At 61.0% G+C, this 12,032-nt stretch overlaps 4 protein-coding genes across 4 annotated transcripts; all 4 read right to left on the reverse strand.

The window, feature by feature from the left end:
• Positions 1 to 26: 26 nt before the first annotated feature.
• On the reverse strand, positions 27 to 1,739 carry RHTO_05978 (uncharacterized protein; the record flags this gene model as incomplete). Its single annotated transcript, XM_016419639.1, has 3 exons — positions 27 to 756; positions 825 to 1,309; positions 1,371 to 1,739. The coding sequence occupies 3 exons, from the start codon at positions 1,737 to 1,739 to the stop codon at positions 27 to 29; spliced, it is 1,584 nt and encodes a 527-aa protein (XP_016269566.1).
• Positions 1,740 to 2,031: 292 nt separating this feature from the next.
• On the reverse strand, positions 2,032 to 3,073 carry RHTO_05979 (uncharacterized protein; the record flags this gene model as incomplete). The annotated part of the gene is made up of 5 exons (XM_016419640.1): positions 2,032 to 2,222; positions 2,278 to 2,472; positions 2,546 to 2,575; positions 2,704 to 2,928; positions 2,983 to 3,073. 5 exons carry the CDS (start codon positions 3,071 to 3,073, stop codon positions 2,032 to 2,034), a joined length of 732 nt encoding a protein of 243 aa, XP_016269567.1.
• A 4,038-nt stretch (positions 3,074 to 7,111) lies between these two features.
• Positions 7,112 to 8,707, reverse strand: RHTO_05980 (uncharacterized protein; the record flags this gene model as incomplete). The annotated part of the gene is made up of 7 exons (XM_016419641.1): positions 7,112 to 7,387; positions 7,453 to 7,546; positions 7,650 to 7,693; positions 7,755 to 7,977; positions 8,066 to 8,099; positions 8,349 to 8,422; positions 8,640 to 8,707. 7 exons carry the CDS (start codon positions 8,705 to 8,707, stop codon positions 7,112 to 7,114), a joined length of 813 nt encoding a protein of 270 aa, XP_016269568.1.
• A 619-nt stretch (positions 8,708 to 9,326) lies between these two features.
• On the reverse strand, positions 9,327 to 11,561 carry RHTO_05981 (mitochondrial carrier protein, tricarboxylate/iron carrier; the record flags this gene model as incomplete). Its single annotated transcript, XM_016419642.1, has 11 exons — positions 9,327 to 9,469; positions 9,525 to 9,628; positions 9,777 to 9,903; positions 10,145 to 10,327; positions 10,390 to 10,449; positions 10,513 to 10,654; positions 10,711 to 10,751; positions 10,823 to 10,956; positions 11,080 to 11,320; positions 11,379 to 11,446; positions 11,518 to 11,561. The coding sequence occupies 11 exons, from the start codon at positions 11,559 to 11,561 to the stop codon at positions 9,327 to 9,329; spliced, it is 1,287 nt and encodes a 428-aa protein (XP_016269569.1).
• Between the last annotated feature and the right edge of the window lie 471 nt (positions 11,562 to 12,032).

Raw genomic sequence — 12,032 nt, forward strand, 5'->3', positions numbered from 1 at the left:
TCACCACCACCAACCACGTTCTCACCCTACGCACGCTTCCCCTCCCTCTCCCTCACCAAAATCTCCTCCGCCCTGTCCCGCGCTCTCGCAGCCTCATCATCTCCCTCCCCATACGAGGGTAACCTCTCCCCTCCTTCGGCGTCGCCCCAATGCGCCGGGTCCGCATCCGCCTCGTGATGAAAAGCGCCTGGCATCGACCCTCCTCCCCCTCCAGTGCTCCACCTCGGCCTCAACACCCCCTCACTTGGCCCACCCGTTCCCATCCTCGGTTCTCCAGTCTCCGCCACCGTTGGGTCTTGCAACCCTGGCGCAAGGAGCGGTCCATCCGTGGGAGGCGGGACGGGCTGGGGCTTGAGAGTAGGAGGGGAAGAGCCGAGTGAGGGGTGTGGGTGAGGGGTCGGAGAGAGGTTCAAGCGTCCTAGGGCTCCTGATGGGGGAGGAGGAGAGGAGGAAGAGGGACGAGCGGGAAGCGGAGGAGGGATGGAGGACGGGGAAGTCTCCAGTACTGCCTGCGAGTGAAGCGTTGCGAGCAGCGGGGGATGCGCCAACCCTCCAGACTTCAAGGTAGTGGGAGAGGAGGAGCCGCCGAGAGTAGCGTGTGCGATTGCGGCGGTGTTGGAGGTCGAGATGGATGAGGGCGAGGAGGGACGAGGAGGAAGAGCGGGTGCGTGAGAGGAGCTGGAAGGCGGCAGGTCGGCGAACGGGTTTGGAGTGTGGAGGGAGGAGAGTTCGGCGGCGTGAGAGTCGCCGAAACTCCTGTGGGCGCGATGCAAGGAGGGTCAGTACGGCGAAGGTCGGGAGGAGGGCAGACGGCGCGAACGCACTTCGTGTCGCTCCTGCTCAACAAGCTCGCTGTGTCGTCCTTCGCGGACGCACCCGCACCGAGGACCGGCACCTCCCCCTTCGTCCACCTACGCAGCTCCTCCTCCAGCCCTGCCTTGACCCTCGCCGCGATCTCCTCCATTCCTTGTTCCTCTTCGCGGCCCATCTCACGCGCCAGGGCCTCCCCCCACTTGCCAACCATCGCCAGCTTCTCCCCCAACTCTCTCATGGCCTCAAACTGCCCGACCAAACTCTGGCTCAACTTCTCCCTCTTGAGTAGGGCGAGGGACTGCTCGTATTCTCTGTTTTCGGCCGTGAGCGTAGCGAGGTCGGATTCGAGTATCGAAGCAGAGTCGGTGAGCTTTTGACGCGTCGAGGGCGAGGAAGAGGGGGAGAGAGAGGAGAGCTCTTTCGAAGTCGAGGCGAGTTTCGAGGTGAGAGCCGAGTGGGCACGGCGGCGCGGGACGAGGTCGTTCTCAAAGTTGCGCTGGCGGGTCAAGCCTCGTCAGTTCAGTCACTTCCGCGAGGTGGAAGAGAACCTCGCGCACAATGTCCTTCAACACCACCCTCGCCTGCTCGATCCTCTCCGCGCACTCTTTCTCACACTCGCCCGCTTTCCACACACACCAAGCCGCCCTGTCCCCTCCGACCCTAACTCGCTCATCCTCCTCCTCCTTTGTCCACACATACAGCTGCTTCGAATACGCCTGCGTCTCCCTCGCGAGCGACTGGGTGTCGTTGCGCACGCCTGAGAGGGCCTTGATGGTCAGTTGGAGCGGGAGCGTCTCGGGTAACTGGCGTGGGTCGAGGCGGGGAGCGGTGGAGCGTGCGAGGTGTGGGAGTTGGGAGAGCGGAGGGAGGCGGTCGGTCGTGCGCTGGAGGAAGGACTGGATGCGTGAAGCGGGTTGCTCTGCCATAGCTTCTCGCTCAGAAAGTGAAGAAGAGGAGCGAAAGAGTGACGACCCGCAGTCGGCAACTTGTCATCAGTCCAGAGGACAACGACGAGGACAACCGCGGGCTGACGACGAACGCAGCGCTCTTTCGCTGTCGCTGCGACCGTGACGACGACTGCGAGACGTTGGAATCGAGGCAGCGTTGCAACTGGGTCGTAAGGGGTCGTCAAGCGGGCGGAGGAAACGAAGACGATACAAGGGAACGCAGAACTATTCACAGGGAAGCAGCGTAGCAGGTATCTGACAGTCTCGCCGCCTAGACAGCCCTCCCAGTCGGGTAGGCCAACCCAGCGGCCTCCAAACCCCTCTTCCCCTCCGTCTGCTTGATCTCGCCCACCGCGACTTTGCCCGGGTTGTGCGTCAACTGTGCTCGCTCCTTGGTCAGTACCGCTTCAAAGGGAGTGCCAGAGAGAGGACGAACCTTGCCGAGAGCGACATCGACCTTGCCTGCTCACTCAAACCCGTTAGCTCCCGCCAAAAGACGAAGAATCGCTTTACGCACCCGACACCTTGTCCCCCACACTAGGCTGCGGTACCACCGTCGTCGTGGTAGTAGTCACCGTCTTCGTCCCCGGCTCTCCAGGACGCAAGTTCCCGTGTTGGCCGGTTGTGTGCGTGTGGTGCCCTGGAGCGTGGGAGGAGGTGGTCGTGGGGTGGGAGGAGGAGAGGGCGGAGGCGTGTGTCGCTTCGTGCGAGTCTGCGCAGCGAGAATGCGTCAGTGTGGGCGAAGAGAAAGAGGAGGGAGGAGGAAAGGAGGAAGGAGGACGAACGGGTAACAGCGTGCGCCTTGGTGCCCGGGACTGTTCGCGAACCCCATTCGAAACGTCAGCGCTCTCTTTCCCGACATCTCACACCGCTGCGCCACCCAATCTAGCTGCCGCAGCGGCGGAAGAGACGAGGACGAGAAGAGAGAAAGCGAGAGACGCACTCTTACTAGCCAACCCACCTCCCGTGCCCGTCCCACCCGCTCCCGTCGCTCCTACTCCTCCAGCTCCCACTCCCGTCGTACCCATCCCGGCGCCAGCTCCAGCTCCAGCGACACCCCCGTGCTGCATCAACTTCTTCTCCTCGTGCGCGCGCGTACCGGGGATATGAGACGCCAGCCCGCCTCCTCCAGCGGGAGTGGTGTGGGTGGTACCGTGCGTGTGGGTCGCTGAAGAAAGGTGTCAGCAAAAGGAGCGAGGAGAGGAGGGAAGGGAAGACGCACTGGGTCCTGCGCCGACACCAGCGACGGGCGCACCGGCAGTACCAGCGACGGGAGCGGTATGAGCGTGGGTCTTGTTTGAGCCGAAGACCATCCTAGATTGTTCAGCGAAGGGAGGAGGAGGGAGAGAGAGAGGAAGGAGAGCGGCACGAGATCTACCTCGCTCGAGGGAAGCCCCACCTCCCGGCGCAGCAAGAGAACGAAATAAGCTTGACGCGGATGACGCGGTACGCAGAACAAAGGAGCCAAGCAATCAGGTGACCGAGAGCAGTGGAAGCGGGAGGTTGAGAAGGTCATAGAGGAGGAGGAGGAGGAGGAGGGAGGTGACGTTTTGCGCTGCTTGTTCGCTTGTTCCTCTACGCTTCGGTGAGCGGGCAAAGTCGCGAGGAAGGAAGAAAGAAGGTGAGCGAGGCAAGCGAAGAGGAGGTAGAAAAGGAAGAGGCGAAGAAGCGAATTTGCGAAGAGAAGCTGATCTCTCTCTTCTTCGCGTCTCTCGCAGCGCTTCTACAGCTGCTGTGACACCAAAACGACGAGCGAACTCAGTGTGCGACGTTCACAGCTCCCACGAAGCAAGAGGAGCGATGGACCGCTCCCCGCCTTATTCTCCTTCTCTGCCATTCTTGCAGTCCTCAAACGTCTGACTAGCTCGGCCTCAGCACACGCATCGCGGACGTTTTGACAAGCCCCGGGCATTCCTCCTCCTGTGCAAGCCGCCAAAACAACGCTCCTCCCCTCTTCCTCAGCGCCTGCAACGTCCGCACCAACCTCCTCCACCGCCCCTACCAAATCCGCGACCGACTTCCCCACAGTGGAGAAGGAGCGCATCGTAGGGGCGGAACAGCACGTGCCAACGCAAGTGGAGCGCGAGATGGGCGGAAACGGCGGAGGGAAGGGAGGAGGAGGGGCGAAAAGCGAAGGTAGGGGGGCGAAGATGGGTGGGCTAGGATTGTGAGCTGTCCGCCATAGTGCCTAAGCATCCATGTACACGAGCGAGCAAGAGAGAAAGCCAGTCCAGGCAGTCGCTTGCAGTCTGAAGCGTCCCAAGCGACTGCGTAAGTGAGGTCGTACGAATTGCAGTCTTGCAAAGAGGAAAGTCATTTAATTCCTGCACTTCAACAACTTGCTCTTGACCGCCGACTTGCTCTTCTTGCTGTCGTCGTGCACGTGGACGAGGTGAGCGAGTCTTGCGGCGAGTGCAAGTCCGTTCGAGCCGGCCATGACCGGGGAAACGAGCAGCGATAGTGGCATGTCAAGAAGCAGCAAACACAACAGAACTTCGCGGTGAGGATGATGGGGCGAGCAAGCCAGTCACGAAGCATTCCGGTCCAACCAGCGGACGAGGAGAAGGTCGCCTGGTGCAGACTTGTCCGGTTCACGCAGAGCAAGTAGAACGACGGCTCAAGCTTGCCGGCTGTGTCGGTCGTTCAAGGGCGAGATGAACGGACGACGGGGACGAAGGAGTACGACGAGGGAGAGCGAGATTGAGAGGTCGAGAATGGGTGCCGGCGGTAAGGGCGAGCCGGCGTAGTGAGTTCACTCCTGCCATGCTGCAACAAAGAACACCTTCAATCAGCAAGTTGCTGAAGACGCAACGGGATGCGAGTGCGAAGGCCAGGAGAGCGACGCACCGAACGACCTGCCGCTGTTTCCGCACGCCCAGCACACTCTAACCCGCCCTGCATGTCGCTCATGACCGCGCAAACCGTGTACAGCGTCGTCGAGGCGTCGCGGCGTAGCAGCGCCCAGGAAGGCGTGGCGAGAACTAGGAGAAAGGCGGAAGCAAGCTGCGGCCTGCGGAACGAGAAGGACTAGCGTGGGCCTGCGCAAGTTGGCAGCAGAAGTAGGAGAGCTTATCGCGTGTCTATGGAGCGTCTTGCCAGCCAACTGGCGAGGTCGGCAGTCGTTACGAGCGATAGGAGAGGTGGAACGGTGAGGGCGGAGTGGAGGAGTCCCAGGAGTGCCTGCAGCCCGTGAAAGTAGCCTGAGCATGGCTTCGCCACGCCCAGAGCCCCAGCAAGAGTTAGCGAGTGAGAGGGAAGAGGAAGCCGTGCCCTCGTGCCGCCGGCTAATGAAGCATTACAAGGTCTGATCACAACTTGCTCGCGCTTGTCCTTGTCGGGTGCAGCCTGGTGCAGGGTGCGTTACACTTCAGAGTGCTCCTGGCATCTTGTTCAGCTTGACAGAATGCCGCCAGGGTCACAGCTTCACGAGCGAGACAAAGGAATACAATGCAGATTGAATTGCTTCGCCATAGCCCTTTCTTACTCGAGGGGAGGCGCTGGACAGAGGCGGTGGGATCATGCACATCTGCACCGCCTCCTCGAGAAGGGTCGACCACTCACAGCATTGTATTGCTTCGCGGTGACCCTTTCATGCTCGAGGGGAGGCTCCTCACAACTCGACTTACGCTCTTCTCCTCGCATTTCCCGATTTTTTTGGGAAATGCACTCTCACGGCAAAGTCGTGGAGATAGCTCGCTCGCCTTCATATCAAGGCTTACGAGTTGTAATCGTGAAGTAACTCGAGGGGAGGCTCTGAGGACTCGCATGTGGTGAACTCCGCCAGTCGAAAGGTAGATCGAATCGCCGTAAATACAACGGAAGCCATTTTTCTCGCTCATTCTTGGACTTGCGCAGCTCATTCTCAGGGATCAGGTTCAAGTGCGATATCTCCAGCTTTGCTGACAGGCTCGAGGTCGCTCGATGAGGGTAGCAAGATCCGCTCGTTCACCATCCGTCTCGCAGCATGGTCGAAAGCGGGGAGCTGTGCCATCACGATGAAGTAGCGGAGCATCCCTGGGGCGAGTCGCAAGGCAAGAGATGGTGAATTGAGGGAAGGAGGCCAGCAGCAAGAGGGCGAGGAGCAGTGCTAAGCGCTCACTCCGCCCCTCCTGGGCTGCAGTGCAGCTCATAAGCGACAGAGCATGTCCAGAGCTCCATATCTCTGGCATAGCAAGCCCAGGCGCCGTGTGTCGTCCCTCCTGCTAACATCCAACCCCTCCCACCTCGGCGGAACCGCCTCCTCATGCCGAACGGACACGCGAAGCCTGTTCGGTGCCTCTTCCTCCTCCTACTGTACCGCCTGAGCTCCCTCGCCTTCCTCCGCGCGCAGTTGTCGAGCTTCTCTGGATGATGGCTGCCGTGAGAACGAGCAAGGCGGCGAAGGCGGCGCGAGGGCGAGTGACGGCTGGGCGTGCATTTGGCGAGACGTGAGCAAGTCTGAGAAGCCCTCCGAGCGACTTTGCAGTCCAGCGAGTGAGTGTGAGCGGCGAGAAAGCAACTTGGGGCGGTGGGAGCGATCTTGCGCGTTTGCACCGCCTCCTCGACAAGGGTCGCCTCGCGACGACCACGCTCACAAGCACTAGAGACAGCGTCCTACCTCTCCAACTGCCGCTACACGCAATGGACGATCCTGACAGGCCATTCGTTGGCCTCACGAAGGGCTCGTCGCTGTGCTTGCTCAGGACCAGAGACGCTGAGACGGGCGCTTCTCGCAAGCTTCTCCCGGACGGGCGCTTCGCGCATGCTGCTTGGAAGGACCAACGTGCTGCGCGCCCACCCTGGATCTTGCGAGCGAACTCCTGGAAGGGGAAGGAAGACAAGTTGCGCGATGCAGGCAACCATACGCTCTCGAAACCCCGCTCATCTGTCCCACTGGTGCGTCTGCCTCCTCTTCAGCCTCACAACCATCGTCTCGTCTGTCGCAGCTTCCCTCCTCTGTTCCACATATGCACTCGATGCATACTCAGCGACCACGATGCCTCCTTCTCACTTTCTTGTTCAGCGACGTCCGCCAGCCCTTAACGTTTGGCACCACGGAGAACTTGTCGTGCGGGTGGCAAAGGTGCAGCGCAAATTAGGGCGGAGTCGAGGAAGAGGCAGAAGTGTCGCTGGGCTCCGGTTCGAAGGATGCGCAAATAGAGTGAGTGGTTTGAGGAGCACTTGTTCAATGGCGCAATGTCTGTTTAGACCTGCGGAGGAGCGAAGCGAATGTGAATCAGGGAGAGACGGAGACGACCAGGAGATGCGCGACGCACCCGCTTCCCGCAATTCTTCAGAGCACTTCTTTGCAAAACTCTCCGCGCTCGGATAGTTGGCACACATCTCAGGCGGCACCACCAACAAATATATCCTCAAAGGGTGTCCGCAGGAGAGCGGGATGAATGGGCGGATCGAGAGGATGGACGAGGATCAAGTGGCTGAGCGAGTTGGCGTCGAGCGAGACCAATACGGGAAGCGGTGTGAGGCGTAAGGTGAAGATGTGGGTGCAGGGTTTTGAAGCGGGAACTGGAGAGGGAGGGAGAGCAGGCGTCGGCGATGGGGCAAAGAAGGATGGAGAGGCGGACGTGCGAAGACATCTCTTCGCACGAGTGGCGTGCGAGTCTGCGGCTGCAGTCTAGCGCTAGCAGCTGTGCAGGGAGAGGGAAAGTCAGCACGATTGACAATGCGAGTGGCGAGACGAGGGGCGACACACCTCAGCTCGCACGAGCGCTGCACGAATCTCGCGGTGCCGAAGTCCAAATGTCCTGCCTCCATGCTCTTGCTCATGTTCATGCAACTGAAGGGCGCTTCGAGTCTGAGTGAAGAGTTGGTTAGCCTGCCTTCGGAGGGGAGAGGGAAGGAGGGGCAGTAGTCGTCTCCAGCTCTCCCTCGTCCTCTCCCTGCTCTTACTCTTCCCCTCCTCGCTCCTCTGAACCCTGAGAGGATGACTGAAGCTGCGGGAAGCGGACAGAGTCACTTTGAGAGCGACAGGAAGGGTGAGAAGGTCAGCCTCACCTTAAAGAGCGAAACCTGCGGCAAAGTGGTCGCCTTCTCAGCGCAGCGGCCCCCACAGAATAAGCAGGCAATCAGGTGACGTCCGTAGCGGAAGCTCGTCCAGCTCAAACGGCGGGAGAGCGGAGAAAGGGCAAGGAGCTCGACAGAAAAGCCTGCAGAACAAGTCCTGAACGCAAAAGACGCGTTCCAGCGATGAGCGTAGCAGCACACGGAAACGCCGTGGCTGTATGCAAAGGACAGTGCGTCAGCGCTCATCCAGTCCCGATGCTCAGCACGCAACAACAAGGATAAGTCGACGAGAGCGGGCGTACCGTGGCATGTCGTCACGGGTGGCGAGGGCTCGTGCTGCGGGAGTAGGCGAGCGGCGTCAGTACCGTCCTATGTGCAGGCTACCGAAGTATTGTACCTCTATGCTGTCGCACACCCACTCGTCGAGTCCTCGCGGGAGGAGCAGCCGAATTTCCCGAGTCCGTTTCCCGCTTTTCCAGCAGGCCGGCCACCACGCAACCCTCCGCAGAGCTCGCACACTACCATCGCATGCGCCCAAGTCCCATCCCACGCCGCGTGCAAGCCGAGCGAACGAGCGAGACGCACCTGAACTTTGAGGTCGTGCGGCTGCGATAGGCCGCGGCAGGTCGGGCGGGCGAGGCGAGAGAAGGTCGATACAGCTGATAACAAGGACAGTGCAAGCTTAGCAAGCTCTCAGAGCGGAGCGAGCGTTGTCGAGGAGGACAAGGAGCGACTCGCGACGAGGGTTGTACTTGACACGCTCACCGCTATTGCTCGGACAGCTGCTAGAAGACGTTGTGCTCCTCGCTAGACTGCTTTCGCTGGTAGCCTGTGCTCGCCCAGCCCTTCGTTGCCGTCGCTCGCTTGATCCCCCACCTCTCGCTGAACCCGACGACGCGAACAGCGGCAACTCGGCGCGGGCGGACTTTTAGGCTACGTTGCATGCTGACTCAGCCTGCCAAATGGATGGAGGGAAACGGACTCGCGAAGCCCCCGCCGTTGTGGCACGCGCGCATCCTCAACTCGGACAGCTAGCGACATGGAGTGCGTGTGGTCCCTCCTCTGATTCGAGCCCAGCTGAGAATGCAACACCACGACAGAGACACTACACTGCTACTGCCGCGTTGTCAAGCTCAGCGACCGGCGAGGAGGGGAGACAGCGGGACTTTCGAGCGCACAAACGACTTCCTCGCTTCTCCGCAAGACAGGGAAGGCACGGCTAGCTTAGTCAACGAGGGGCGCGCAGTCTGAACGCTTACAGTGCGCCAGCAGGCTCTCCTCGCTCCTCGCTTACTCGCTGACTTTCCTCGACAATCCAGTCTTGCTGGTCAAACTGCGGCTCGCATCAACGCATCCCACATTGTCTCGACCCGCCGAACCCGCTACCGCGATCCTGCCACCCTCCGTTTGCCGCCGCCTCCGTCGTCCGCGGCGACCCTCTCATCGCCCATAGACTTCTAGCGACCTCCCCCCTTCTCTCGCCGCTGCTGCTCCCTCGACTCAAACTTCTCAAGTATCTGCCGAACGAGCGATGCAGGCATACTTATTCCACCTACCACGCGCCTACAACCCCTTGTTAAACTCCACCTCCTCGAACAGCACCTCGTGGAACCGCTCCTCCAACTTCTTGGGCGAGATGCTCGCGCGAGAGGGGAAAGCAGCGATGGCGGGCGGGAGGAAGACGAGGATGGAGAGGCCGATCAAGCCTATGCGAAGAGGAAGCGTCAGCGAGACTAAGGAGAGCGAGCGGAAAGGACGAACCGATGTGCGTGACGGTGTTAAGCCGGCGGCCATTCGGGCGGTTGAAAATGCCGCGTTCTCGAGGAGCGTCATGATGATGGGCGGGAGGATGAGGATGCCGCGTTCTCGAGGAGCGTCAGGATGATGGGCGGGAGGATGAGGGTGGGGCTGCGGGGCAGAGTGAGGTGGAGAAGGGGAAGCGGGAGCGAGACGGGCGAGCAAGTCAGCCGCCATTTTCGTGCGGCTCGAAGGGAGCGGGCGGCTCGGACGCACATGTTGGTCAAGACGCGTCTCGCTGCGGTCTGCCCGACGGCGTACGCTCCGGCGATGCTGGACTTGCCCAACTCCTCGCTCGAAGGCCGGCCAGTCTTCGGGTCGGAGGGCTTGAAGACCGAGATACCTGCGCATGGACGAGATGCGTTAGCATTGGATGTGACGAGAGCGGTCGTACGTTTGAAGGCGGGAGATCAGTAGGCGAGACAAGCGAGAAAGAGAGCGAGGTCGTCCAGCACCGGACGAAGGGGCAGGGCGACTCCGTCGCAAGCTTCTCCACCAGCCACTTCGCGGCCAGCTCCGCTGCGCGGGAGACAAGCCCGCCTGCTCAAGCAGCCGCAGGGCAAGGAGACACCGCCCAAACTCACCGTCACGCATCTCCTTCCACCGCATCAAGCCGATATTGACACATCCGGCGCTTGCGACGGCGGCGAAAGGGACGAGTTTGGAGAGGAGAGCGCGGGCGGAGGGGGAAACGCGTAGTCGGGGGACGAGTTGGGGGAGGCCGACGGCGATGGAGCACGAGGCAACGGTTGCGGCGGCGTAGGCGGCTGTGTGAGGGCGAGGACGTCAGCAGAGCAGAGAGGACGATTCAGTTAACTCAGTAACGAACAGGCAATCTCGCTTGTCGACATCTTGATCGACTTGTTCGCGTTCGAATAGTTCACGCAGACTGCAAGGAGACGCACAAAGCCGGTCAGCTCTCGCCCTTCGACCATCAAGATTGTTCGCGCACCGTTCAGCGACTGGTTAGCCCACTGCCAGAAGATGACCGATTTGAGGGAAGGATTGGGCGCGAGCATGCCGGCAAAGATGACCGAGGTCGGTCGGGACGAAGGCGGAGAGGCAGAAGGGGATAGAGATGGGCTCGCCGGTGTCTATGCTCAAAAGGTACGTCAGTCAGTAGAATCAATAGCGGGGAAGTCGAGCAAACGAAACGGGGTGGATCGAAGAGTCGACGCTTGTGAGCGGGACCTGTTTCAAGCACGCGCGCGGAGTATCCAGGTCAGCGAGTCTTCAGCCGCATTTGAAGTTTTCTGACGCACGCGGCTTCGCCCTCCACACGCGGTACTGGTTCTCAAGCGCCCACCCTTTCTCGTCTCGTCCAGCTTTCTCCTGATGCTCCTTCGGCGACCGCTGCGCCCCTTTCTCAGAGGCCGCGGCGCATGCTTTGGGTCCGCTGGCGCCCGAGAAAAGCGCGAAGAGAGGAGAGATCGAGGTGGTTCGGCAGACACGGCCGACTGCGAGCGAGCGTTCGCAAGCTCAGTGCAAGCAACGAAAGAAAGAGGAGAGACGAGCACACACTACGCCTTCGGACTGCGAGCACGGGCTCGTAGTCTTCGCTCCGTCGAGGGCTTGGCGAGAGTCGACAAGGAGGAGTGGAAGGAAATGGATGAGGAGAGGGCGGAGAGGGTGGACGGGTCGCAGCGAAGCTGGATGTTGGCGTCGAGGAGGGCGGACGCTAACCGAGGCCACAAAGAAGAGAGGAGCGAGTCGTGGATGAGGAGCGTCTCGGCGGCGTTGCAAGCAGCGGTGTAGGTCATCTGCGACGAGAAGCGACGTCAGCGATGTCTCCTTCAGCCAGTCTCGCGCGCCACGCACCTTCGAGTCGACAACGACGTTGACTGCCTTCTTCTCGACGGCGCACTCGTCGATGAAGACGGCACAGCCTGTCCACGCCGTTCCGATGGTTAGTCCCCGTGTGCCCGACGTCTCGAGGAGCGACGAAAGCGCGGCGCACCTCGATGTCCCGCCTGTCCGCCTCCAAGATCTCCTCCTTGGCATCCGTCAGCGCCTGCTTGAGCGCGAGAAGGGCTGTGTGCCGTTCGCTCGAGTCGAGGAGTTGTGAGGCATCGAACGCCTCTTTCGCCGTGCGCGCGACTTGTTCTGCCGTAGGAGCGGCACCGTTCGAGCTCATTGTAGCAGTCGCAGCAGCTAGCGAGCTTCAGAAGGGGGAGTGAGGGATGAGGCGGGAGTCAAGAGGTGCGGAGGTGATGAGCCATCTCGTCGACGACGGCTTCGTGGGCGACTTTGACGCGGCGGCCACGCTGGCTGAGGTCTTCAAAGATGTTCGGAACACTCAGAAGGCAGGGCGAAGCGCGTTGGCCACGACCGTCTCGTCCTTCGTCTCGTTGAGAGCTTTCCGAAGCGAAGAGGGCGCAGCGAGGAGAGCGAACGGCAAAACGATCACTTCTAATGCAATGCTAGATAAGTCACAACGAACAGGTCAGGGGAAGGGAGGGAGGGGAACGGGGG

This window comes from Rhodotorula toruloides, assembly GCF_000320785.1.
Source record: "Rhodotorula toruloides NP11 unplaced genomic scaffold Scaffold39, whole genome shotgun sequence".
In the NCBI taxonomy this organism is placed as follows: domain Eukaryota; kingdom Fungi; phylum Basidiomycota; class Microbotryomycetes; order Sporidiobolales; family Sporidiobolaceae; genus Rhodotorula; species Rhodotorula toruloides.